Source organism: Carassius gibelio, chromosome A14, assembly GCF_023724105.1.
Source record: "Carassius gibelio isolate Cgi1373 ecotype wild population from Czech Republic chromosome A14, carGib1.2-hapl.c, whole genome shotgun sequence".
Classification (NCBI taxonomy): Eukaryota; Metazoa; Chordata; class Actinopteri; order Cypriniformes; family Cyprinidae; genus Carassius; species Carassius gibelio.
Window position 1 is genome coordinate 8,367,199 of NC_068384.1, and position 27,360 is coordinate 8,394,558.

General features: G+C 42.2%; 5 protein-coding genes and 1 non-coding gene across 9 annotated transcripts in view; 5 read left to right on the top strand and 1 right to left on the bottom strand.

Moving 5' to 3' along the window:
* Positions 1–2,042: 2,042 nt before the first annotated feature.
* Positions 2,043–5,732, bottom strand: leprotl1 (leptin receptor overlapping transcript like 1). The gene is made up of 4 exons (XM_052615037.1): positions 5,569–5,732; positions 4,526–4,601; positions 4,180–4,366; positions 2,043–3,353 (listed from the first exon to the last, which is right to left on the bottom strand). The coding sequence occupies exons 1-4, from the start codon at positions 5,582–5,584 to the stop codon at positions 3,237–3,239; spliced, it is 396 nt and encodes a 131-aa protein (XP_052470997.1). The 5' UTR covers positions 5,585–5,732; the 3' UTR covers positions 2,043–3,236.
* A 2,345-nt stretch (positions 5,733–8,077) lies between these two features.
* LOC128027414 (F-box/LRR-repeat protein 12) lies at positions 8,078–10,858 on the top strand. The gene is made up of 4 exons (XM_052615028.1): positions 8,078–8,274; positions 8,606–8,681; positions 8,889–9,574; positions 10,115–10,858. The coding sequence occupies exons 1-4, from the start codon at positions 8,192–8,194 to the stop codon at positions 10,305–10,307; spliced, it is 1,038 nt and encodes a 345-aa protein (XP_052470988.1). The 5' UTR covers positions 8,078–8,191; the 3' UTR covers positions 10,308–10,858.
* A 2,474-nt stretch (positions 10,859–13,332) lies between these two features.
* On the top strand, positions 13,333–15,155 carry tmem107 (transmembrane protein 107). Its single transcript, XM_052615036.1, has 6 exons — positions 13,333–13,464; positions 14,161–14,268; positions 14,347–14,414; positions 14,524–14,624; positions 14,801–14,897; positions 14,986–15,155. The coding sequence occupies exons 2-6, from the start codon at positions 14,182–14,184 to the stop codon at positions 15,038–15,040; spliced, it is 408 nt and encodes a 135-aa protein (XP_052470996.1). The 5' UTR covers positions 13,333–13,464; positions 14,161–14,181; the 3' UTR covers positions 15,041–15,155.
* A 778-nt stretch (positions 15,156–15,933) lies between these two features.
* LOC128027415 (aurora kinase B) lies at positions 15,934–18,999 on the top strand. Of its 2 annotated transcripts, XM_052615030.1 has the most exons (10): positions 15,934–16,012; positions 16,325–16,363; positions 16,450–16,507; positions 16,753–16,786; positions 17,119–17,307; positions 17,372–17,510; positions 17,586–17,734; positions 17,953–18,127; positions 18,451–18,639; positions 18,709–18,999. In XM_052615030.1, the coding sequence occupies exons 1-9, from the start codon at positions 16,007–16,009 to the stop codon at positions 18,619–18,621; spliced, it is 960 nt and encodes a 319-aa protein (XP_052470990.1). In that variant the 5' UTR covers positions 15,934–16,006; the 3' UTR covers positions 18,622–18,639; positions 18,709–18,999. The 2 variants fall into 2 exon arrangements, with proteins under 2 accessions (XP_052470990.1, XP_052470989.1); XM_052615029.1 differs by having other exon boundaries at positions 18,451–18,999.
* A 564-nt stretch (positions 19,000–19,563) lies between these two features.
* On the top strand, positions 19,564–19,645 carry trnal-aag (transfer RNA leucine (anticodon AAG)). The gene has a single exon. It is a non-coding gene; the product is annotated as a tRNA-Leu (tRNA).
* An 891-nt stretch (positions 19,646–20,536) lies between these two features.
* LOC128027406 (biorientation of chromosomes in cell division protein 1-like 1) overlaps positions 20,537–27,360 on the top strand; it is an 11,058-nt gene continuing 4,234 nt past the window's right edge. The window contains exons 1-17 of one of the 3 annotated variants that reach the window (XM_052615013.1): positions 20,537–20,779; positions 21,263–21,387; positions 21,465–21,682; positions 21,762–22,061; positions 22,188–22,337; positions 22,426–22,577; positions 23,014–23,110; positions 23,180–23,273; positions 23,388–23,442; positions 23,528–24,838; positions 25,045–25,735; positions 25,889–26,089; positions 26,173–26,228; positions 26,307–26,361; positions 26,544–26,593; positions 27,024–27,096; positions 27,181–27,236. In XM_052615013.1, coding sequence (XP_052470973.1) covers positions 20,663–20,779; positions 21,263–21,387; positions 21,465–21,682; positions 21,762–22,061; positions 22,188–22,337; positions 22,426–22,577; positions 23,014–23,110; positions 23,180–23,273; positions 23,388–23,442; positions 23,528–24,838; positions 25,045–25,735; positions 25,889–26,089; positions 26,173–26,228; positions 26,307–26,361; positions 26,544–26,593; positions 27,024–27,096; positions 27,181–27,236 — 3,801 coding nt within the window. In that variant the 5' untranslated portion in view covers positions 20,537–20,662. Of the gene's footprint in view, positions 20,780–21,262; positions 21,388–21,464; positions 21,683–21,761; positions 22,062–22,187; positions 22,338–22,425; positions 22,578–23,013; positions 23,111–23,179; positions 23,274–23,387; positions 23,443–23,527; positions 24,839–25,044; positions 25,736–25,768; positions 26,090–26,172; positions 26,229–26,306; positions 26,362–26,543; positions 26,594–27,023; positions 27,097–27,180; positions 27,237–27,360 lie in introns of all 3 variants that reach the window. The other 2 variants (XM_052615012.1, XM_052615014.1) reach the window with 2 other exon arrangements.

Below are 27,360 nucleotides of genomic sequence, written 5' to 3' on the forward strand. Positions count from 1 at the left end.
AAATGCCCCCCCAAAAAACCCTTTATTTTTTTCATGCATACTATTTTTTTAAACCTAAATTTTCTTATTTTTGGTTTGTGTCGTAAACGTGTGTTCTGAGATTCCTGCAGATGTGTATTATTCCTGGAATGTGCTGTGAATCACAGGTGTGTGTTTCAGGAACATGTTTCAGCGAGCAGCGACTCACACACTGACCGCAGGAAACCTAACTTCACACTTCACTACTGGAGGAGGATTGTGTGGTTATTAAAGACTAGCTTCTCTACAGAATCTGATCGGAAGCCAACAATCAGAGGTCATATACACTAAAAGATGATTTCTGTAGTTGTACAGTATTGTTCAAAATAATAGCAGTACAATGTGACTAACCAGAATAATCAAGGTTTTTAGTATATTTTTTATTGCTACGTGGCAAACAAGTTACCAGTAGGTTCAGTAGATTGTCAGAAAACAAACAAGACCCAGCATTCATGATATGCACGCTCTTAAGGCTGTGCAATTGGGCAATTAGTTGAAAGGGGTGTGTTCAAAAAAATAGCAGTGTCTACATTTGACTGTACAAACTCAAAACTATTTTGTACAAACATTTTTTTTTTCTGGGATTTAGCAATCCTGTGAATCACTAAACTAATATTTAGTTGTATGACCACAGTTTTTTAAAACTGCTTGACATCTGTGTGGCATGGAGTCAACCAACTTGTGGCACCTCTCAGCTGTTATTCCACTCCATGATTCTTTAACAACATTCCACAATTCATTCACATTTCTTGGTTTTGCTTCAGAAACAGCATTTTTGATATCACCCCACAAGTTCTCAATTGGATTAAGGTCTGGAGATTGGGCTGGCCACTCCATAACATTAATTTTGTTGGTTTGGAACCAAGACTTTGCCCGTTTACTAGTGTGTTTTGGGTCATTGTCTTGTTGAAACAACCATTTCAAGGGCATGTCCTCTTCAGCATAGGGCAACATGACCTCTTCAAGTATTTTAACATATGCAAACTGATCCATGATCCCTGGTATGCGATAAATAGGCCCAACACCATAGTAGGAGAAACATGCCCATATCATGATGCTTGCACCTCCATGCTTCACTGTCTTCACTGTGTACTGTGGCTTGAATTCAGAGTTTGGGGGTCGTCTCACAAACTGCCTGTGGCCCTTGGACCCAAAAAGAACAATTTTACTCTCATCAGTCCACAAAATGTTCCTCCATTTCTCTTTAGGCCAGTTGATGTGTTCTTTGGCAAATTGTAACCTCTTCTGCACATGCCTTTTTTTTAACAGAGGGACTTTGCGGGGGATTCTTGAAAATAGATTAGCTTCACACAGACGTCTTCTAACTGTCACAGTACTTACAGGTAACTCCAGACTGTCTTTGATCATCCTGGAGGTGATCATTGGCTGAGCCTTTGCCATTCTGGTTATTCTTCTATCCATTTTGATGGTTGTCTTCCGTTTTCTTCCACGTCTCTCTGGTTTTGCTCTCCATTTTAAGGCATTGGAGATCATTTTAGCTGAACAGCCTATCATTTTTTGCACCTCTTTATAGGTTTTCCCCTCTCTAATCAACTTTTTAATCAAAGTACGCTGTTCTTCTGAACAATGTCTTGAACGACCCATTTTCCTCAGCTTTCAAATGCATGTTCAACAAGTGTTGGCTTCATCCTTAAATAGGGGCCACCTGATTCACACCTGTTTCTTCACAAAATTGATGACCTCAGTGATTGAATGCCACACTGCTATTTTTTTGAACACACCCCTTTCAACTAATTCAACTAATTGCCCAATTGCACAGCCTTAAGAGCGTGCATATCATGAATGCTGGGTCTCATTTGTTTTCTGAGAATCTACTGAACCTACTGGTAACTTGTTTGCCACGTAGCAATAAAAAAATATACGAAAAACCTTGATTATTCTGGTTAGTCACATTGTACTGCTATTATTTTGAACAATACTGTAAATAAAGATTACTGCAGTACTGTAATTACTGAGAGGAAGAACTGTACATCAGCTGCAATGACAACAAACATACAACTCCATTTATTATTTCAAAAATGGTTTTTATTTTAAAAAATGAACAAGAAGAGAGGAAAAGTCATGTTATGTTTCTTGCGTCGTTTCTGCACGAACATTGAGAGATAAAATAACAGAGTGTCTTCAAAGCTGTAAAGTCAACATGAAACAGCACTATCTACACATGCAGTGAACAGAAGCACGCTTGTGTCAGAAGAAATACTAAATCAGGATCACAAGATGTTTTAGTTGTTTTTTTCACCATGTAATAAAATAAAAAGAGTAACTGCAAGTTTAATCACACAATTCTGAGTTTCATGTAATTATTAATTTATATTTCACGATTCACAATATTTATTATTATTTTTATTTTTTTATTACAGATTCATTTTTTATTATGTGCAAAAAATAATAATAGTTGTGAGATGCTTACACAAAACTAAGAGAAAGTTGTGAGATATAAACACAGAATTCAGACTTTTCTTGCAGTTATTGGGAGGACGGTCAGAACTGAAAGATACAAAGTAACAATTTTTAAATGTTTTGATTCTGATTGAAAAGGGTTTCCATAGAAACGTGTAACACATTCTCCACAGGACACAAGAGCAGGATAAGACTTGATTCAGTCCCTCACTAATTACTGAGAGGAAAAGTTTCTCTACGTGAAATAATTCAGATTATTAGGCCTAATTTATTTCATTTTTAATGTACATAGATGAATCACTGACAATAATTTCAGAAGTGTGTTGAGGTTTCATGTTGACTTTAAACCTGCGTCTGATTCAGAGAAACGAAAGAAATGATGAATATGAGCACGTCTGCATCTCAAACAAACATGAGCTGCGTTTCATGAGTGTGTTCAGATGATTAACAGATACTCTGGGTTTGTGGGAAATGTCTGGGTTTCTAAAGACGCTAAATGCATCGCTACGAAATAAAAACACAATCATCAAATCAACATAACGAGCTTCAGTCTGCGATGTCACATTTTAATACGAACAGAAGACGAGAACAAATAAATAAACTAACAGAAAGATTCAGTGTGGTAGCTGGGACGAACATCAAGCAGCAGAGAAACCATCTGACCGCGGTCACCAGAGAAGACCAGCCCAGGTCAGAGCCTTCTACAATTAACACAATTATTGCACTGGATTCCTGCTTCTATCAATGGGCGGCACGTATAAATAAACCCAAACGTGTCAGAGATGAGCTGAGCGGCTTCACCACTGCTGCCAGCTGAAGTCATCATTAGAGCCGAACACCAGGAAGAAGCCCAGGATGGTGGCGAAGATCACGATGTTTCCCGTCAGAACCAGACCACAGGCTCCCCACGCGATCTGTGCACATCAGGGAACCACTCAATCATCTGCAATCAACCAATCCTGTCCATTTCATCACCGCAATCACACAATAAATGTGCTTCAGACACAACACGTCAGCCTAAAATCTAAATATGCTCACCATCAGATCATCTGAGATCAGGATGAGTTTGTTTCTTTATCAGATTTCTAGAAATGTAGCACTGCATCAGTGTCTCATCAGTGGATGTTTTTCAGTGAATGGGTGCCGTTAGAATGAGAGTAAAAACAGCTGATAAAAACATTGAAAAGTGCATCTCCTGTTGTCTCTCAGATCAGAATCCAGACACATATTTGTTTAAACGCTGCTTGATCTGTGCAGATTTCTCTCCTGATTCAGACCAGAACACCTTTTCACTGGAGGAAGTGTTATTATGGATTATAGACTCTATGTGTTTGAGTTAAAATCATCTTAATGCTGGATGTGTTTCAGGTTTTGTCTTCTCCAGATGTTCACTGATGGACTGGAGTGCTGTGGATTATTGTGATGTTTTTATCAGACTCTCATTCTGACGGCACCCATTCACTGCAGAGGATATATTGATGAAATGCTAAATTTCTACAGAAACAAACTCATTCTGAAAGCGTCCACATTTTTATTTTTGGTTGAACTGTTCCTTTAAGAAACACAGACATGCACTAGCAAGGTGTGTGATATAGATCCAAACGAATCAATGTAAAATCAAATAAAGAATTGATTCATGGAACGTGTATCAATATCCAGCTGCTGCCTTCATAATGTTTCATGAAAAACTCTCCCTGGCCTGACTCTGAGAGCTGAACAGTGTGTGATGAAGATGTTTACCACATCGGCGCGGGCGAATATGATGGGCAGCCCGAAGGCGGACACCACGATGCCTGTGGTCAGGAATAAGGCCAGCTCTTTACAGGCGTTGCTGGCCGAGTCTGTGTCGTCCACCACGCGGCGAGAGATGCAGTATGGGATAGGTGCCAGGATGTAGAAGAAGAGCAGGAACAGAGGCCAGTACGCACTGCACACAAACACAGCGTGAGCAGACGCTCCACACACACACACACACACACACACACACACACACGAGAGAGACACACACACACACTCACACACACTCACACGAAAGACACACACACACACTCACACACACTCACACGAGAGAGACACACACACTCACTTATAGACGGGAAGAGCACAGCCCAGCATCAGGAACATGAGCCCGACCGCTCCTCCGAACGACAGACTGATCAGAGCTGCACACAACAACAACAACAACAACATCATCATATAGATATAGATATAGAGCAGCACGACTGTGTTCAACACTGATAATAATCAGAAATGTTTCTTGAGCAGTAATCATCATATTATTCTGATTTCTGAAGATCATGTGACACTGAAGACTGGAGGAATGATGCTGAAAATACAGCGGAGCATCACAGAAATACATTACACTTTAACACAGATTCACACAGAAAACAGATGTTTACATTAGAATAATATTCACATTTTTACAGTTTTTTTCTGTATCTCTGCAGTGTAGATTTGTTTATTTATAATTATATACACACACACACACACACACACACACACATATCTCTCTCTCTCTCTCTCTCTCTCTCTCTATATATATATATATATATATACATATATGAAAACAAAAGAAATTCAAAAAATGGCAAAAAAAAAACAAATACTAAAATTGTGTTTAAATAAAAATAAAAACAGAAAATATTAAAACAAAAACGAATTAAAAATATCTTCACTGTTCAAAGGCTTGAGTGATGTACATTCAGTGTGGCTATTATGACATATCTTCAATTTGTAAATCTTCCTGTAAGTAACAGAATTAATTTTCTCTTTTATTATGATTCTGCTGTCTTTAGTAATTAAATCATTCAACTAAACTGTCAAAATATGATTGTCAAATACACAACACGAAACAGCCGAGAAACCAGAACCAGCAGATAATCCTTTACATGTTGATCTCTAACAACCAACGCTATTTGTTTTCTATACAAAAACATTAGCCAATGCACCACCATCATCAAATATAAATATAGATATATGTTTGTGTCTTTGAAAATGTGTGTATATTTTAAACAGAAACGGAGCTGCTGATGTTTTTGTTTCGCTTCGCTGCAGCTAATACACACCGAACCGCTTCCGCCTCATTATTAACACACAAACACCACAAACACACGCAGTTAGAGCCCTCACCTTTGATTCCCGCCATTATGCAGATTCATAAACACATTAATTAACAGGATGAATGATTAATGCTGTAGAAACTCCTCTGTCTTCTGTCTTCTGCTAGCGCTGCCTTCACTGCGCATGCGCACTGCGCCGGATGAGGCCACTTCCGGTGACCGCGAAAATCGCACAAAAAAGATTACATTATTAAAGGGATTATTCCACATATAATATTGAATTATTCTTTGTTTTTGTTTTTAAAAATAATCCCTTGTCACTGACTGATAATCAGTCTCTCATAATAAAAATAACTGAAAATGCCAAATCATTAATATTTTTAGACACATATGGCTGTGTTCATAAATAATGAATCGTGTTTAAAAAGCAGTTATCTTCGTTCCTTTCATTATGTTTTGGTGTCACTTGAAATACTGGATTATTGCACTATAAACTATTTATAAAACGTACGTTAAAATATTAGAAGATTTAGCATAAATGCCTTTCTCTTTATTTATTCCTTCATTTTCTAGCTTGTACTTATTAGAACAATGCTTAAAACGTGGTGCTACATATTTTATTATGATATTGAGAAAAAATAATAAAGTAACGTACAGTAAACATATAAATACCTAGACGCCTCATTGGCCGCTTTGAGCCGTTGACGTATCGCCATGTTAGTGAGGGCAAGACTGCCTTAAAACAAGTGAAAGTAAACGGGGGAGCTGCGGATTTTACTGAATAAAAACATTTATCAACCGATTTCAGAGGTTTGTGATCTACGTGCAGTTAGGTTTGGAAAATTATTAATTGAAAGCTCACATTTGATTTTTTCGATTTACAAATCTGTTAATTTAGTATAACTGTGACATATTCATGTAATGTCATTTGAATGTACATTACATGATATGTAGTTGTTTTATTGCTTTCTCTGTGTTCAATCCCAACATTTTTCTTTAATGTAATTTTAAAATACTATTTGTGTAATAATTATTAATCACATTAAGACACAACTAATGACACAACACAGAAAAATTTAGAAAAAAATCAGTTTTCAGTTCTGTCTTTCTCTTTTTATTAAATTAATGAGTCAAATAATGTAAAAAACTTGACTCAAAAAATGCTATAATTTTGTTCTATAATGCACATTACACACACTGATGCAGAAAACACACACATTCTGCAACAGTGGTTTATTTTTCCATGTATGTTAACCAGTGTTGGGCAGTAACCTGTTATTATCAATGTCTTACTGTAACGCAGTTCCATTTGACAGAAACTAATACTGTAATCATTTACATTTTAATCAGTTCGGGAGCTCGGAGCGGGATCGCAAATCATTTTAGTCAGTTTGGGGATCGCGAATCATTTGAATCAGTTCGGGAGTTTGGAGCGGGATCGCGAATCATTTGAGTCAGTTCTGGAGTTTGGAGCGGGATCGCGAATCATTTGAGTCAGTTTGGAGATCGCGAATCATTTGAATCAGTTCGGGAGTTTGGAGCGGGATCGCGAATCATTTGAGTCAGTTCTGGAGTTCGGAGCGGGATCGCGAATCATTTGAGTCAGTTTGGAGATCGCGAATCATTTGAATCAGTTCTGGAGTTCGGAGCGGGATCGCGAATCATTTTAATCAGTTTTGGGATCGTGAATCATTTGAGTCATTTCGGGAGTTCGTAGCTGGTTCGCGAATCGTTTGATTCAGTTTGGAGCAGGTTGGCGAATCATTTTAGTCAGTTTGTGGTTCGCGAATCATTTATGTCAGTTCGGGAGTTCGTAGCGGGTTCGCGAATCATTTGAGTCAGTTCGGGCGTTCGGAGAGGGTTCGCGAATCATTTGAGTCAGTTCTGGAGTTCAGAGTGGGTTTGCGAATTATTTTAGTCAGTTTGGGGATCGCGAATCATTTGAGTCAATTTTTGAATTAAGTAACTAGTAACTGTAACTAGTAACTATTTCTTAGTAACTAACACAACACTGATGTTAACACAAATGAATGTTTGTGTGCAAGTATGTGAGGTTTACCTTGCACAACAAAATCCCTAGTTATGTTTATCACATACCAGAATATGAGATGGTCCCCTCAAAAACCTTGATAATCAAAAATAATAAGCATTATTACAACATCACAACAAGTTTATCATAATATTGCAGCTGGATTCACTATGAGTTCCTGTGTTTTTCATTTCTAGGCTATTTACATCGTGTAGTTTTTGTGTAAAGACACGCAGTACATTATCAGCATTAAACAGCCTGTGCAAAGCTTTTTAAATGCAGTCTATAATATTAGAATATGAGCTGGGTCATTCAATAAACTTGAATTGAATTGAATTAACTAACATTAACTAAAGGACTAGTGCTCCAAAGTGTAAGCACTTAATCTTTGTAAATAAGTAACGGTAGTGAAATTAAAGAGAAAAGTTTTAGCTCCATTATTTATCATTTCTCCATTATTCTATCATTCTATTATTAATATCTCAATGCAGTAAACGACGGCGCTGAAGCAGTCACGTGGTTTTGTGACGAACGACGCTTCATACGTCATAGATCACGTGCTTGCGGCAAACCCAATCAAGCTTCGATGTGAAATGTCTTATTTTTGTTGTTGTTTTTTATCCAAGCTCAGGGGCTTCCGTGTCGAGCGTAACATCACCAAGAAATGGTTCTGGACTTTTTTCCCGAAAACGTTTTAATCGATATTTTATCTTATTTAAATGTGCGCGAGCTCGTGCGGAACTCCAGGTAAGTTACGACAGAGTAACCTTCAGAGTCAGTGACTGTGTTCTGATCAAGTGAAATGTTTTATCAAATGAATCTAGTGATGTGCAGACATCAGTTCTGTGTGATCTGCTGTCAGATTCGAGAGGCTGAACAGGTCTGAGTCGGAAAGATCCGTGCACCGGAAGTCATCAAACAAACAAATAAACAGTAGCGCGGATAAAAGCCCAGATGTGTGTGTTTTTCTGGAGATGCTGTGTGTGTGTGTGTGTGTGTGTGTGTGTGTGTGTGTGTGTGTGTGTGTGTGTGTGTGTGTGTGTTCTGGATGTTTCTGAAGCTGGTGTGTGTGTTTTAGGGTCTGCAGGCGCTGGAAGCAGCTGGTGAAGGATCAGAGACTCTGGAGAGCTGTGGATCTCTCCACATGGAAAGGAGTGAGAGTTTTACTCTGTGTTTATTTATTTAATACGTTTAAGTTAAAATTTTATTTTATTTTTAACAGTTAATAAATGTATTTATCTATTTATTTAGCTTAAGACTAGCATTATAACCCACTTGTATCGTTGGCCGGCAGGTGATTTGTTGTGTTTTTGAGCAGTGATCGTTTCAGAGCTGAAAGCAGTGAGTCTGTTGTGTTTCAGCTGACGTCTCGAGTGCTGTGGGTTTTGCTGCGTCAGTATCTGGGTCACGGTCTGCGATGTCTGCGTCTGCGTGGGCTTCTGCTGTCTGTGCGCCGCGGAGCCTTCCTCACCGAGTCCTGGCTGCAGGCGCTGCGCTCCAAGTGTCCTCGTCTGCGCAGACTGAGCCTGCAGTTCACAGACCTGCGCGGTTTACGCAGCTGCAGCCTGCTGCCCTCTTCCCTGCAGGTGCTGGAGCTGCGTTCTTGTGAAGTCTCGCCCGGGTTCTTCTCACAGGACCCCGAGACGGACGGGAAGGCGGCTGCATCAGCCGTCGCAATAGAAACGCTGGTCGTGGACAGTGTGCCGTCGTTCTCGGACCAGCACCTGAGCAGTCTGTGCACGTGGCAGCAGCTGAGCCGTCTGGAGCTGCGGGACCTGAGCCGTGTGAGCGTAGGCGGCCTGATGAAGTGCGTTCCCCCCGGCGCGCAGACGCTCGCCCGCCTCACACACCTGGAGCTGGACACCTGGAGGCTAGCGCAGATGGTGGCGCTGGGTCTGGGCAAGGGCTGGCCGGGGCTGGAGACACTCAGTTTGGGTGGGAACGAGGTCAATCCGGGTCTGCTGTCTGTCAGCCGCCTGCAGGACCTGCGCTGGCTGCGTCTGCGCGCATGCAGACTGAACAAGGAGACGGTGCTCAGATGCTGCAGGTGTGTACTGGACACATTCACCTTCAATCAGGGCATAAGAGAGCGTGAGACCATCATTTCAGCATCCGTTTCACTCCTGCAGTGTATGATTAAAAAATTCTGTGCAAGCTACTGGAAGATTTCATGATTTAAAAAAATAGTAACAATTCTGCTCATGCTTTAATTTTATAAAAAATAGTTTAAAAATAGTGAAATATTATTATAATTTAATATAACTGTTTTCTGTGTGAATCTGTGTTAAAGTGTAATTTATTTCTGTGATGCTCCGCTGTATTTTCAGCATCATTCCTCCAGTCTTCAGTGTCACATGATCTTCAGAAATCATGAAAATATGATTTACTGCTCAAGAAACATTTCTGATTATTATCAGTGTTGAACACAATTAATATTTTTGTGGAAACTGATGCATTTTATTTTTTAGGATTCACAAATGACTAGAAAGTTTAGAAGAACAGCATTTATTTGATATTGAAAAAATAGTAATAATATTATTTTACAATATACCTGTTTTAACTCTGTTTTAACATGTGTTGTGTGCAGGTCTCTGAAGCAGCTGCGCCGGCTGGAGTTCGTGGAGGTGGAGTTCGTGGAGGACGAGGAGGATGTGAGACCAGACGCAGCGCAGGGCAGAGACGAGGATCCGGTGCCGGAGCTCAGACGCACCTTACGCTCGCTGCTGCCCGACTGCTGTGTGTGTTTCAGCAGCTGCAGACTCACCGTCAACAGAGACTGACCGAAGCATCACTGACCGCTGCTGCCTCTGACAGATCACAGACATCACACTAATGAACGCTAACTGGTGGATTATAGTTCTCACAGGGATGTAAAATGGATAAAATGATTTTAAAAGAAAAATAAAACATTGGTTTTAATACTGGAAAACTATTTACGTAATGCAAATTGCAAAACACCATTTCTTTATTTACGTGATGAAATATTTAAAGGTTACAGATATTTCTGTCAGTTGATATGAGCTTCTGAAACTATACATAATACGTGAACTGGGAAAATACCGTTAAATACTGTTTTAGATTATTTGTGAGAGAGAGAGAGAGTGTGTGTGTGTGTGTGTGTGTGTGAGAGAGAGAGAGAGAGAGAGTGATAAAGTGTGTGTGTGAGAGAGTAAGTGTGTGTTTTACCTAATTATTTGTAGTTTGGGACACATTTTTGCCTGAATTAAACTTGACAAATACTCCTTTTATGAACTCTTATATTTTCTAAACAAAAAAAGTTTTTTTCTTCTTTTTTTCTAAAAACAGTATAAAATAAACTTTACATACTTTCTTCATTTTGTTTTTTTCCTTAAATAGTTTATTAATGCACTTTTATGCGTTATGGTCTATACAAACACAAAGTAAAACAGAAAGTAATTGTTAAACACTCTTTTGATTAAGTCAGACCAGCACAAACTGAATATTGTATATCACAAGGATTTCTGAAATAAATAACAGAACACCTGAATAATATATTCAGAATCAAAAACTAAAGTGGCTTCTACATCATAAAAGCTGTTGTGTTTGCTGTTAAAAATGTTCCTTTCACAGCTTCAGTATGAAAACTATCAACAATGGACAACATAACACAGAAGATTTTGAAATAAATAAATGAAAGCAATCTGAATTATTCAGAATCAATTTTGAGAAACATACATACATACATAAATATGTGTGTATATATATAAATGCTGTTTAAAAATGAAATCTATGTTATCATGTTGAGGAGCGGACTGAAAGCCGGTGACTCCACAGCAGAGACAGGTGCATGTTTTCAACAATGTTTCACCTGTATGAGAAAAACATACAGAGAATCACTTAAGACACTTTGCTGTAGACCCATTCCACATAATAATATTCTTTAAAACTGTATGTTAACACGTAGGAGCTTGCTGCATGAATCCGTGAGTAGGCTACAGTTTACAAATCCATGGGAACGGATTGCGAAAGTGTGAGCGCAGATTATGAATTCGTGGTTTACAAAATCTGAGGATAGGACATTCGAACTAGAAAGACACATCTTACATTTGATTAAAAAGTTTTTGTCTTTATGGTGAATTAAAGTGAAATAATGAGCATATTTCCACTTTGAGAAACTCCTGTTGCTCTAGCCTTGACAATGCGTCGCTATTAATTAATTAAAAATTAAATTATAATAATTATAATAATTTTTAAAAAAAGTAAGGGACAATGCACCATATAGTAACAGTAAAGGAGTTAATTTATTTATAGTTACTGTCAAAAGTACTAAGTTACTAATAACGCGTTACTGCCCAACACTGGACAACACTCTTAGAAAAAAGGGTTTATTGGGGTTCTATATAGAACCATAGGGTTCGCGAACCCGCTTTGAACTCCTGGACTGACTCAAATGATTCGCGAACCCTCTACAAACTCTCGAACTGATTCAAATGATTCGCGAACCCGCTACGAACTCCCGAACTGACTCAAATGATTCGCGAACCCGCTACGAACTTTCGAACTGATTCAAATTATTCGCGAACCCGCTACGAACACTCGAACTGATTCAAATGATCCGCGAACCCGCTCCGAACTCTCGAACTGATTCAAATGGTTCGCGAACCCGCTACGAACACTCGAACTGATTCAAATGATCCGCGAACCCGCTCCGAACTCTCGAACTGATTCAAATGGTTCGCGAACCCGCTACGAACACTCGAACTGATTCAAATGATCCGCGAACCCGCTACGAACTCTCGAACTGATTCAAATGGTTCGCGAACCCGCTACGAACACTCGAACTGATTCAAATGATCCGCGAACCCGCTACGAACTCTCGAACTGATTCAAATGATCCGCGAACCCGCTACGAACACTCGAACTGATTCAAATGATCCGCGAACCCGCTCCGAACTCTCGAACTGATTCAAATGATCCGCGAACCGCTCCGAACTCTCGAACTGATTCAAATGATCCGCGAAGCCGCTCCGAACTCCCAAATTGACTCAAATTATTCGCGAACCTCAAACTGACTCAATTGTGTCAAATGTGTGTGTTTGTGTGTGTGTGTACATGTATAATACTTAAGGAGCTCATTAATTAAACACAATTTGGAACTCATGTCCACAATTTTTTTTGTGTTGTGTCATTAGTTGTGTCTTAATTTCATTAATAATTATTACACAAATAGTATTTTAACATTACATTTCAATTTTTTTATTTTATTTTTTCTATTAATGTATTCTTAATTTTTGTCTATTCTGTATTATTCCACCCTTTATATTCAAGTTTATTTGTATAGCTAATACTTATATATAACATATCACTTTTCCTTTATTTCTACTGTGCACTGTATCAGTGATATGTTCATCTTCACTGGATCCATCCTCATCAGTTACATGTTATTATTTGTTGTGGAGTTCATCTGTAGGCTATAGTGCTATCAAAATGAAGAGCAGACTACAAGTGTGTCACTTTTTGATTTGTATTTACTTGTTTAATTACATTTTCTCAACGATAGTAAATTATTAGTGTTTAAAGATTTATTATTTAGGTTTTATCCCAGTATTTCTAATGGAATGAGCTGTGTTCTGACCTGAGACACAAGAAAGAGAGAAACAAAAAGAAAAAAAATGTTGGGATTGAACACAGAGAAAGCAACAAAACAACTACATATCAAGTAATTACATTTTATGAATATGTCACAGTTATACTAAATTAAAAGATTTGTAAACCCAAAAAATCTACGAAATCAATTAAAGCTCAAAGCGGCCAATGAGGCGTCTAGGTACCCTCATGTATTTTCTCGTGAGTGTGTAGTCACTGCGCGTCTCCGCGCCGGCAGGTGGCGCCGAGAGCGCGCCGGTGCTCGTGCTCGAGTTCTTCGAGGACCCTGTTGCTGTAGTAACGCGGACGTGCGCGTCTGAGGCTGGACATGTGAGTATATCTTATTTCGCTGAAGCTCATCTTCCTCATATAGTTATAGTTATATATATATAGATAGATAGATAGATAGATAGTTATTAATAACGTGAGAGGAGTGTTATTTCAGTGACTACATCGATTTAGAGACAAACTGTGACGCTGCGCGCGAAATTACCACAGATCCGTTTGTTAGTGTTTACATTTGTGACAGTATGTGGTAACTGTACATTACTGAAAGGGTTTTCTATCGTTAGTAAATCAGATTTGTTGTCAATCTCTTGATGAATCCCATATTCAGCGAATCCGAATCACGTTTTTAAATCTTCAACCACTTAACTTTGTTGAATCGAGTTATTTCGTTATTCAGTGTTCAGGTGGCAAACTTGGGAAAGTAGACAAGTCTTGTAAAGCTCAGATTAAGCAAACTAATGAAAAATAAATAATAATAATTTACAAAATAAATGCGTTTGGCCTCATTTCTCCTGAAGAAATGCTTTATGGAAACGTTAGTTAAATATTCTTAGAAGATATTATCTGTATTTAGTTTATTATCATTGATTGTATTATTATAATGGAAGTGTATGTGCTGAAGGAGAAGTGAATGTCCTCCGTCAGTGGAGATGATGATGGGAGATCTCTGAGTTGTGTATGATGATGATAGTGATGATGAAGATGATGATGGAGATGATGATGGTGATGATGTTGTAGGTTCGCTGAGGTGAAGGTGGGATGTCTGTGTTAAAGAGTCTGGTTCCTGCTCGCTTCCTGACGCTCGCTGCACACCTGGTCATCGTCATCACCATCTTCTGGTCACGAGTGAGATGAGAACACACACCTTTCACAGGTCTACCAGGCTGTAAGAGTCTAATGTGTGTGTGTGTGTGTGTGTTACAGGACAATAACATCCAGTCGTGTCTGCCACTGGAATTCACTGAAGAACAGTTCAAAACTGAAGATACAAGGTAGAACACACACAGATCGCTCTGTGTATTTGTCATTGCTGCAGTGTGGTGTGCTTGTGTCCTCATGCATGTGTTACGCTGTTGTTCGGTGATGTCTGTGTCTCCTCAGGCTGCTGGTGGCTCTGTCTGTGACTCTGGGGCTGTTTGTGGTTGAACTGGTGGGGTTTCTCTCTGGAGTCTCTATGTTCAACAGTAACCAGGCGCTGCTGTGTATCCTTACAAACACTCAGTTACAGTCAATCTGAGCCGCATCGGTCAAACACCTCAAACAATAAACAGCTCTTATGTCACAAGCACTATGAAGCTTATTTCCACCATGGAATAGATTTTTGCAGCTTTGTGTGAATGAAATCTGTGTCCGTGTGTTTCTCTGAACGTCTCTCCAGCTCTGATCTCTCACTCCAGCGCATGCGTCAGTCTGTCCTGCTTTGTTTTCCAGCAGTGGCCGTGCTGGACGTACTGGATCATGTTCAGCCTCTGCAGGTCCGTCTGCTCACACACTCATCTATATTACCAGCAACTGTTATAAATCAGCAGATCTAGTGAGTGTGTGTGTGTGTGTGTGTTACAGTGTGATTCCAGCTCTCTTTGAGTTCATGCTGCTCATTTCACTGAAGTCAGTGTGAGCGATTCTTCAGTCGAGGACTTGAGGACTTGAAGACCCAGCTGAAGATTTGTAGAGATGTCTCTCTTTGTTTATTTTTTATTTTTATAAAAGAATAAAACATGAATTTTCAATGATTTTGCAAGTCTGTGTTGTATCAGTCCTAAGCTGTCTTTGTATTTTATTTTATTTTAGAATTTCATGGACTTTTATACAAGGGTTTTTTATGCAAAGCAGGTGTACACATATTTATGAAATACATTTATGCCACATAAGCAAAAGTAAATCATAATTATGAGAAGGAAAAAAAGGTTTCAAGTCTGATTACAAGATAAACGTTGAAGACAAAATTATGAGAATTAAAAAGTAATTATGACAATTTTTGTCAAATAATTTTGATTTAATATTTAATATCATTTCATAATAAAGCAAACGTGTAATAATTTTGACTGTCATAAGTATGACTGTGTATAACATACATTTGATTTCAGTCTCATAATTGTGCGTTAGTGTCTCATCGTTTCTACTTGTTTTAATGCCATACTTCTGACAAGTCATAATTTCATGTTTTTGTATCATAATTTAAACTTTTTATGTCGTAATTACCATTTAATAAAGTATGTTTTGTTCTCTTAAGAGGCAGAGGGAGGTTTCAATTATATACAATAACGGCGATGTATGTAAAGTACATTTTCAGATTTCCTGGAGATATTTTGTATTTTAATTGTTTATGTAATCATATCAAAATAACTTTTTATTTTATTTTATTTTTATTTTTTATACACATGCGCGAGTCTCTGTAGCGGGCGGGGCCAGAATGATTGGCACGTCTTCGGCCCAATGAGTGTTCGAGTTAATGGGCCAATCAGCGCGAAGTTCATAGCGGCTCGGCCAATAGAAATCCATCTGGTTTTCATTTTAAATCCAGGCGGTTAAAAAAAAATAAACGGAAGCGCAGAAACACAGACACAAGAGTACAACAATCGTGATGCAGGTACTTTATTTTATGGATTTCTGTACTCATTATTAATTATCTTATCTGAACATAAGCGCGCGTATATAAATATCTGTATATATATGTTGCTGTGTTTAGGAGATGTTAGTGTCGTTCAGGGGCTGATCTGTGTCAAATCAGAGTCTTTTATCATTGTCCAAGAGCAGCGAGCGCTAAATATTAACGTTACACAGACGCTGAATATTATATATTAGTGATGTGTTTTCATGTTTATGTTTCCCATCCGCGAGCTGGTTGTGTTTTATTGATGTACGTGCGTGCGTGTTGAGTTTGACATGTTTGTTTTATCAGAATAAAGAGAATAAGGGACCGAGAGTCTTCCAAACACAGGTGAGGCGAAGCGAGTTAATTCTGTTTCATTGGAGTTAAGAGAATCAGTGTTTTTCTGATGACCTGTGTGTGTGTGTGTGGCTCAGGTTGCTACTGTTGGTCCTCTCAGAGTCGGCATGAATCCAGACACACACACTCTTTCAGGTAAAAGCTCGAAAACAATGTCCAAGCGCTGTTTATAAACGAGATGTGTGTTATTATGGTCCTCATCCGGGTCTTTGTGGTGTCTGCTAACTAGTGCACTAGATTATAGAGGTGTTCTCACTGCTGATAATCCATCTGTTGGATGTCTCTAAAGGATTAGTTCACTTCCAGAATAAACCTCTGATCATTTACTCACTCTGTGAAGCTGACAGCGATTGACTCGGTCTCTGGTGGTCTTCTTTCAGGTCCTGGGAGAGTTCCCGTGAAGTCCAACACAAAGTGAGTTCAGTCTCCGCTTTATCATGCTTTTATTCTTGCTGAAGATCAGGTCAATCTTACACAAAGTGATGCTCCTCCTCAGGATTTCGGTCTTGTTTTCCAGTACAAATATAACGAGCTGTGTTGACTTGAGATGCACAATAACGGACTAAACATTAACATCTAAACGATTTTAAATCAAGACACATCTACTGGAGAAGCACGAATGTCTAATCAGAGTTACTTCTTGTTTTGAGCACAGAAAGCGAGTCTCCATGCGTCACTGTGCTTCTCCAATAAATGTCTTGATTTGAGGACCTTCAGATATTTTACCTGCCGTTCTGGTTCACCAGGAGGTTCTCCATCAAAGACTTCGACATCGGCCGTCCGCTGGGGAAGGGCAAGTTTGGTAACGTGTATCTGGCGCGCGAGCGGAAGCTGAAGGTGATCGTGGCTCTGAAGGTGCTCTTCAAGTCTCAGATGGAGAAGGAAGGAGTGGAGCATCAGCTGCGGAGAGAGATCGAGATCCAGTCTCACCTCAGGTGTGTTCTCCATCCTTCAGACGCTCTTCATGACCCTGCAGGAACTAAAACCGTCTGTTTCCAGGCACCCCAACATCCTGCGCTTCTACAACTACTTCCAGGACAGCACGCGAGTGTTTCTGGTTCTGGAGTTCGCTCCTCGAGGAGAGATGTACAAAGAGCTGCAGCGCTGCGGACGCTTCGACGACCAGCGCACGGCCACCGTGAGTCTCTCTCACACACACACACACACACACACTCTCCTCCAGCCCCGTCTGACGCTGCTCTTGTGTCTGCAGTACATGGAGGAGCTGGCGGACGCTCTTCTGTACTGTCACGAGAAGAAGGTGATCCACAGAGACATTAAACCGGAGAACCTTCTGCTGGGATTCAGAGGAGAGCTCAAGATCGCAGACTTCGGCTGGTCCGTCCACGCGCCCTCTCTCAGGTAACACACACACACCCATAATGCACCGGGACAAACATCTACACACTCACAAATCTACACTGCACTTGAACATGCATGGTGAAAAATTGATGCAAGTGGACAAACGAAGCTGCTGTTTTTCTGACCTCACTGGCAGATATTAATGTTTTAAGCATTTTTCAGAAAACAAGACTTTATCTTCAGTCGTTCTGTTGTGTGTGTGTCTCTCTCTCTCTCAGACGGCGGACCATGTGTGGGACTCTGGACTATCTTCCTCCAGAGATGATCGAGGGTCACACTCACGATGAGAAGGTGGATCTGTGGTGCATCGGTGTGTTGTGTTACGAGTGTCTGGTGGGGAACCCTCCGTTCGAGACGGCCAGCCACACAGAGACATACAAGCGCATCACTAAGGTCTGTCTGCACAGAGCATCATGGGAGCGTTTCACACCGTCTGTCTGTCTGTCAGCTTCAGGCTCCAAGGGATGCTTTCACCTAAATATATTTTCAAGAGCGAGTTCTGAATGTTAATCTTAAAATCTTTATTTTTCTTTGAACCAAACTGAAGGAGTTTTATTGTTGTTTTATATAAAAAATTCAGTAAATTTGTTTTGGTGCATTAAGCAGAAAGTTAGTGTTCTCTAACCTGTCAGAACATTAATAGTTTTCTAAATCTTGTCCTTAAGTATGGTGTTTTTGGTTTTGCTCCTAATGTGTGTGTGTGTGTGTGAGAGCAGGTGGATCTTCAGTTCCCCAAGCTGGTGTCTGACGGTGCTCGTGATCTGATCTCCAAGCTGCTGCGTCACAGTCCATCCATGCGTCTGCCGCTCAGGAGCGTGATGGAGCATCCCTGGGTCAAAGCCAACTCACGCCGCGTCCTGCCGCCCGTCTGCAACACAAACCACTGACACACACTGCTCCAGGACCTGTTTGAGACACGCCGGGTCCTGCCGCCCGTCTGCAACACACACCACTGACACAAACCGCTCCAGGACCTGTTTGAGACACACAGGCCTGCTGTGAGAGCTGCATGTCACACTGTCAGAAACACCTGATCGAGGGCCGGATTCACTCTGTGTGTGTGTGTGTGTGTGTGTGTGTGTGTGTGACCGTTAACACTCTGTTTCACTCTGTCTTGTCTCACTGTTGTGTTCATATCCATGTTTTACAGTCTTCTGTGAATGTGTGTCTTATACGGAGTCTCTCAGACATACAAATAAAATCCTTTGTATGTTTGGAGTTGATTTGCACAAACTCAAGTGATTATTAAACTGCTTTAAAACATATCTTTCTGTATCCGTTTCTTCTGAAAACACTGCAGCAGCTAGTATCATGAATTACTTCCATTTCCTTGTATGTACTGATAAAGTTAGTGACAGTAACTACTGAAATATTGACTGGGGTTTATTTCATTTATTAATAAATGATTAATTATTGATTATTATTTTGGGGTTTATTTAATTTATTAATAATAAATTTTATTAAAAACAAGATCTTTTGAGGAATATTGATAAGCAAATAGTTGATGGTAGTATTCGTGTAATTCAGTGGCTCCCATCTACTGTTTTAATTGCCAGATTTTATACTAAACATGAAAAACTGACAGGTTTGGAATTTGACAGCGCGTGAGAGACCGTTTAATTTTTTAAGTGAACTAACGTTATCGCTTTATCTTGTGTATATAAATATAAGATTGGATTCTACAATCAGTTTTGCAAAACGATTTTCGTTCTTCTTGGCAGGGCTTGGTTGTTAATGGTAATCTTTACCAATAACACAAAGGTATTCTAATAACAGTTTTTCTTTCTGATTGAGTTGTCGAGAAGCGTCCTGAACAGCGGCTGCTTACAGGTAGCGTGGCCGAGCGGTCTAAGGCGCTGGATTAAGGCTCCAGTCTCTTCGGGGGCGTGGGTTCGAATCCCACCGCTGCCAAACCTTTTTCAATAAGTCTGATATGAACGCTTTCGGATCCTAAACATACCGATGACTGAGTGATGCGGTAAAGCTTCGAAACCTCAATCATTTGTATCGAAACTGGATCGGAACGCGCATCAGACTGCCAGAGTCACGCGGTGTCTGTAAACGTGGCTTCACGTCACGATGATCTCTGCAAAACAGGGTCTGGTATTTTTACCTGATGTCGGATCAGCTTGTAGGCATTTTATGAGACATTTGTGGACAAATGTTGGAATGAGTTTGTAAAAGCAGTATTAGTATTGTATTGTTTTTGTCTGTGTTGAGACAGTTTTGACCAGCAGGTGTCACCATATGGCGTGTGAAGCAATTGTTCGTTTCTCCCCTTTTACCAACCGTGAAGTTTCGAAACCTTTGAGAGTCACTTTGAGAGTCACCATTGATTCGCATCGCGTATCTACATGATTTCAGTAAATGAGCCGGCGTTGGGTCATAATTGCTTGGAATAGTTCGCCATTAGCAGTGCATATATTATTTTTTACCTGATCTCTGATCCGTTTTATTTGTATTTCACATCTGGGGGCTGATTAAAACACACAAACAAACCCTGCCATTCATACAGACACCTCATATTTAATAGTATCTGTTGATTGCCTTTACTAGATTACACCCTCAGTAATTTGCAATCTGTTTGTAAAAAGTGTTTTATACATGTTTCTGTTGCACTTACGCAGTTTTGACCGGCAGGCGTCACCAGCGTGAGGCGTTTAGAGTGCTTCGAAACTAGGAATCATTTTGTGAATCAATTGGTTCAGTTGATTCAATGTTTCGAAAAGCTTCGCTTCCCCATAGACATCCGTTGCAGCGTGTCCTTTAGATGGCGCTGAATTTCCGCGTGTTTCCTCTTCTTCTTCTCCTGTTTCCTGTGCGTTGTATAAACTTCCGGCGGGAGCTTCACTTCTGTAGCGCTGTAGCGTTGGTTCGGTTCGTTTCGAAGGTTCCGCTGGCTCGGGTTCAGCCGGTTTCGACCCTGCGATGTCGGCGCTTCACCCCGGAGACCCGCAGCTCGTGTCGATGATCGTCAATCACCTGAAGACCGAGGGTCTGTTCGATCAGTTCCGCAGAGACTGTCTCGCGGACGTGGACACAAAGGCAAAACACGCTCACATTTACCTCACAACAACACCAAAGTACCATGATTTTAACACTGTGTAAACTTGGCGATCTCTGCAGTAGCGTAAATAACCGCGGTGTTTCCGTCTTCTACATCACAGATAGAACTAATAATGTATTTATTTATAATCGATTAGCGAGTGTGAGGATGTCTTGATAAACCGCTTGTTTTTTAAATTCGCGCTGATTTATATTCAAACCTAACGGTCAGCTTATCATCATCATCATCACAATGTAATGTTTTACTATGACATTAAACTCTGCTGCTTGTAAATCAGTGAGATCTTTCTGACAGCAGAGTGGAGATTTATGTAAATATGAGTCTGTGCTCTATATCTCCAGTAATGTGTCTCCGTGAGATGAGATGTAAATGATCCGCACATATAACACAGAGATTGAGAGCTGAAGAAATAAAGGCCGGTATGATACAGTAGAGGTAATGTGATTGTTTCTTCCTCTCAGCCGGCGTATTTGCACTTACGACAGCGAGTGGATAACTTCGTGTCCAATCATCTGGCAAACCACACATGGAGCCCACAGCTGAACAAGAACCAGCTGAGAAACAGCATCCGACAGCTGGTCCTGCAGTACGTGTCCTGTCCGTCTGTCTGTCTGTCCGTCTGTGTGTGTGTCCTGAGCTTCACCGTGTGTGTGTGTGCGGCAGGTCAGGGATGCTGGAGCAGGGAGTGGACCGGATCGTGGCTCAGGTCGTCGATCCGAAGGTCCATCACTCCTTTCGGCCGCAGGTGGAGCGCGTCGTCCGGAAGTTTCTGTCTCCAAACAGCCACGTGGAGGAGGACGAGCTTCCTCCTGTAGCTCCGCCCCTTCCTGCAGAAATCCAGGAAGCTGAACTTCTGACCGTGGAACCTGGAAGTGATGCTGGTGAGCTTTTCACATCTGAAGAACCCGCTGTCAGATCCTCCAGAACGTGAGTCATGTTTCCTTCTGTTTGCTCTGACAGCTGGACGCTCCGGCGCTGATGATGTCCAGATCCCGGAGACCAGCGGCACTGACCCGAGCCTCGAGCACAGAGACGAGGAGATGGACATCAGCCTCCCCGAGGAGATGGAGGAGCAGCCGGAGGAACCACAGCCTGGGAAACAGGAAGAGGAAGAGGAGGAGACGGAGGAGGTGAAGGACGAGGGAGACGCCGGGAACAGCAGTAAATCCTCAGGGAAGATCCGAGAGGAGAACCGCACAGACACAGACTCCCAGAAACCCTCCAGCGTCAAACAGAAGACCAGAGAGAGACTCAGAGAAGGTACAGCAGACAGAAGAATCCTCTTCATCACTTTAGTCAAGTAATGAAATAAGAGTTTGAGTCAAAAGTGACTAATAATTAAAGTGAAAGTGTTGATTCTAGAGTGTCTGTGTGTGTGTGTGTTAGAGTACTCCCTGGAGGACTCTGATCTGGACGGTCTCAGTGACATCACGGTGAGTTCGGTCCACACCAGCGATCTGTCCTCGTTCGAGGGAGACAGCGATGAGAACGAGCCTCTGTCGGAGTCCACCGAGGAGGGAGAGATCAGCTCGGGGGGTGAGAAGCGCATCACGTGATCAGTGTGTGTGTGTGTGTCACTGCAGCGCTCCGACACCTGTGTGTGTGTGTTTGTGTCTGTGTCTAGATGAGGGGGGGCGGGAGACGCCGGCCGGGGACGACTCGGAGAAGAAGCCTCGTGGTGTGAGACAGGGATACGTACACAAGCCCTTCCTGTACTCACGCTACTACAGCGACTCTGATGACGAGGTGACGGTGGAGCAGCGCAGACGCTCGGTGGTGAGAGCACGCCGTGACCTTTGACACGCTACAAACTGTGATGATGGACCTCTTTCACTAAACCCCGGCGGAGCTATGGGGGCTGTGTCACAGTTTTATAAAAGTCAAATATAAACTGAACTTTGAACTTTAACTGCACACAAGGCAGTTTTTATAATAATAAAGCTGTAATAACTTTTTAATGATAAAATACTTTTTAATCCAATTAGATTTTTTTAATATAAACATTTAAATGGTGGCTATCATTAAAAACTGCATCGAGGATCTTAGGATAATAATTTAATAATCAGTATCGCTTCTTCAAAACCAAAATCAATTCAAAACGGGAAATCAGTATTTTCAAACGAGCCCCTTAAAATAGTTTATTGTGATGTTTCATTTTCACCTGGTGGTTGTTTTAGTTGAAATCTGATATAATTTAACTTTCCCTCCACAGGCCAAAGACAAAGAGGAGCGTCTGCTGAAGCGGCAGCTGAACCGCGAGCGGATGGAGGAGAAACGCAGACTGAGAGCAGCGCAGAACGAGGAACAGGGTACCAGCACTCGTGTGTGTGTGTGTGTGTGGGGATGATCTGGTCTCTGACGTGAGTTTCTCCTTACAGATCGCAAGAGACCCCGAGCTAAAGAGGCTCGAAAAGAGAAGAAGGTCCTGGAGAAGAAAGTGGCTCTGAGCAGACAGAGAAAGAGAGACTCCAGGTTAGTGGAGCAAACAGCCACCAGTTCCCTAAAGCTAGCAGTGTCCAGAACACTACATGTGATGCATCAATAGACCTGATGATAACACACTCCTCAATGACTGCTTCGTTTCAGAAAAGAGGACGACAGGAAGAAAAGTGACACCGAAAGTGATTCAGTCAGCAAAGATGTAAGTCTCTCTCTCTCTCTTCTATTCTCTTCTCTTCTCTCTCTCTCTCTCTCTCTCAGTAGTGAACACTTCTGTGTTACTGCAGGTGAAGCCGGCGAGTCTGAAGTCGGTGCGACGGCCGTCTGATCTTGAGGAGCAGCGCAGGAAGAAGACCGACAGTGAGGAGAAACTCCCTGACAAAAACCGCGTTCACTCCTTCATCCTGGACCTGGAGCTGGGGACAGAAGAACGCCGCAAAAACACTCGGAAAGACCCGCTTTCCAAAGAAAAGGAGCGCAAGGAGAAAGAGCGCGGCGTCCCTGACGAACGACTCAAGCACAAACTCAAGACGGAGAGCAGGAAGAGCGGAGACACCCCGGCCGAAGAGAAAGATGGAGGGACTGTGAAAGGAGCAGCTGATGAGAAGAAGGGGTCAAAGGTCAAGCCAGACAGGAAGAGTTCTGTGTCTTCTCGAGAAGGAAAGACGAGTGTGTCTGAAGCGGTGGATGAAGCGAACCTGAAGAAAGGAAAGACTGCTGTGAACGAGAGAGAGAAACTGAAGAGCGACTCGAAGCTGCTCCGGCGTCTGGACTCCACCGGCTCCTCAGAGGAGAGGTCAGAGGTCGAGACGGGTTCAGAGGTCAGCCGGAAGAAAGACAAACAGCCTAAAGAGATTCTCAAGAGGTCAAAGAGTCACCCAGAGGCTAAACCTGGAGAGAAGACCAAGGTGCGGACAGATCGGAAGGATTCGTCTGTGGACAAGACTCATCCGCAGAAATCCGGTTCGGAAACCGAGAGCGAGGTCAGAAAGGCAGAGACGGGTTCAAAGGTCAAATCCCTAACGGAGAAGAACAAGTCTAAACCCCAGAATCCCACTGCGGGCAAATCAGATAAAAAAACGGAAGCCAAGAGTAAACCAGGAACGGCAGAACAGAAGAAAGAGGAGAAACCGAAGCTCGTGAAGAAAACATCGGAGAAGAAGGTGGAGAAAGAGTCCGAGAGCAAGTCTGGAGAACCACTAGAACCCGGCGCCGTCTCCGGTTCCACACCTGTACCAGACGATCCGTACGCCGCTCTGAGTGACATCACTCCTGAACCTGAGGACGAGGACGCTGTGGTCAGAGAGCCCCGCCCACTGACTGCAGAAGCCGACGCCCTCTTGAGCCTGATGGGAGTCCACAGCTCCGCCTCAGAGCTCTCTGTCCGGAGGGAAGCGGAGGCCGATATGAAGATGAAGGAAGCGGCGCTTGCACTGCTCTCCATGGATCCAGACACCGCTTGCTCCTCCAATCTCATCACCGATTCTCCGGTCGCTATGGAGACGCTCCCTACAGGAAGTGGGTTACAGTCCTCCGGGATCGCTACAGCAGAGCCCATGGAGACGGAGGCTCTCAGGCTACAGGAAGTGACATCAGAGGTAAACGCAGGACCGTCTCAGATTGTTGCTCACATGAAATAAGCAGGTGAACTGCACAGAACCGAACACTTTGCTGGTTTGGATTGCAGTGGCGTCTTGTTGGCGTGTAATAAAATACTCTCAGGATACCCTGTCAACAATGAAGCTGCTTCTGATCAAGTAGATTTTTGATCTAGTGTTTCCTGTTAATGTTTTTTATCTTTCAGGCTGGAGATGAGCAGACCGATGAAAGACTTCCAGCAGATGAGTCCACGCAGACTCCCACTGCAGACACAGCTGAAGTTACACAGATGACCACTGCAGACACAGCTGAGTCCACCCAGTCTCTCATTCCAGACGCAGACGAGTCCATGCTAACTCTTACTGCAGATGCTGCTGAGACGGCTCAGACCTTCACTGCAGACACAGCTGAATCCCCGCTGACGGTCCGCACAGAAGCAGCCGAGCTGGCAGACACACAGTCCATGCAAACAGACACAGCTGAGACCATGCAGACCTTCACTGCAGATGCTGCCGAGTCCATCAAGACTGGTCTTACAGATGCTGCAGAGACAGGACAGAGCCTCCCTGCAGACATAGCTGTGTCACCTGCTCACACCCTCGCTGAAGATGCAGCGGGATCCACGCCAGAGGTTACAGCAGACACAGCTGAGCCTGCGCAGACGATCACTACAGATCCAGAGGAGCCTGCGCAGTCATTCACTGAAGACACAAAAGAGACAGATCCAGAGGAGCCTGCGCAGACGGACACAGCAGACACAGAAGAGACAGACACAGCTGAGCCTGCGCAGACAATCTCCACAGATCCAGAGGAGCCTGCGCAGTCATTCACTGAAGACACAAAAGAGACAGATCCAGAGGAGCCTGCGCAGACGGACACTACAGATCCAGAGGAGCCTGCGCAGACGATCACTACAGATCCAGAGGAGCCTGCGCAGTCATTCACTGAAGACACAAAAGAGACAGATCCAGAGGAGCCTGCGCAGACGGACACAGAAGAGACCGACACAGCTGAGCCTGCGCAGATGATCTCCACAGATCCAGAGGAGCCTGCGCAGACACTCAATGCAGACGTGAAGCAGACAGACACAGCTGAGCCAGCACAGACCCTCACTTTAGACCATAAAAACACAGATGCAGAGGAGCCTGCGCAGACGATCACTGCAGACAGTAAAGAGACAGACACAGCTGAGCCTGCGCAGATGATCTCCACAGATGCAGTTGAGCCTGAGATGGACTCTTCAGACCCAGGTTATTGATGATGAAGAGTGTGTGTGTGTTTCTGATGGTGAGTGTGTGGAGCATGTCTCAGTGTAACCGTGTGTTTGATGCAGGCGCTGCATCGGTCTCAGACGAGCAGAAGCAGAAGTCATCAGACGACTCTGAGACGGTAACAGATCAGGATCACTTCATCAGCAGATCTTAAACAGGAATCATGTGCGTGTCACTAATGATGTTATCTGATCAGGTGGAGCAGACGGAGAGCGGCACGCAGTCAGGACGATCATCTGCTCAGAGGACAGGTGTGTGTGTGTGTGTGTGTGTGTGTGTGTGTCTAATAAACCTGCTGCTGTCTGTGTCAGAACCACAAAAGAGAACCAGGAAATCACTCGCTGCTTCTGAATGAATAACAGTGACATGTGCAGCACATCACTGACTCTAGATGTCAGGTTTCCTGAATTAAATGCTGTTTTTCTGACTGCAGCTAATCAAACCAGCGCTGATGCTGAAAAAGAGCAAACGGCTTCTAAAGAGGTGAGTTTTCTTCTCTCTCTCTCCTTTTCTGGCATGTAAGGAAAAAAATCACGTTAAGTCATGACTTATCAGTCATAATTGTTTAACATTGGGCTTTTAAGTCGAAATTAGACATACTAAGTCATACCAAGTCATAATTATTAAATAAAGAAGTCAAAAGTATGACCGAGATAAAAGGTTAAAATTATATAAGAATAAAAAAATCTAAATTATGATATTATTATTGTCAATTCTGACTTTATTTCTCAATTTTATTTTTTATAATTTAGAGTTTGTCATCTCATAACTGTCTCACTATGGCATAATTTTGAATTAGTTTGTCATAATTACAAAATCTCAGTAGTGAGTTTTTTCATGTGGTGCACACATGGCTTGTGTGAAATGTCTGTTTGTGTGTGTGTGTGTGTGTGTGTGTGTGTGTGTGTGACAGTGTGAGGGTGAAGAAGAGGAGAGATCGAGCAGGACTCCACGAAGAGGAAGATCCACCAGAGCGTCTGAAACACGTAAGAGTCTCGTCACACCTGCAGCGAGCCGTTCTGCTCTCACACTCCTGATCACGTGACCCTGTTTCTCTTCTCTCCCATAAGGCTCTGCTTCACAGCCCAAGGAGGCGGAGCCAGCTGTGGAGGAGGAGCCAAAAGAGGTGCATTTGTGTGTTCGGCTGATTCTCCAATTAGAGAAAAACATGATTTAAATATAAAATTCTTTACTAGGTTTTCAAGATTCATTGTTATATATTTCAACTTTCTCTTGTCTGTTGTATTAAG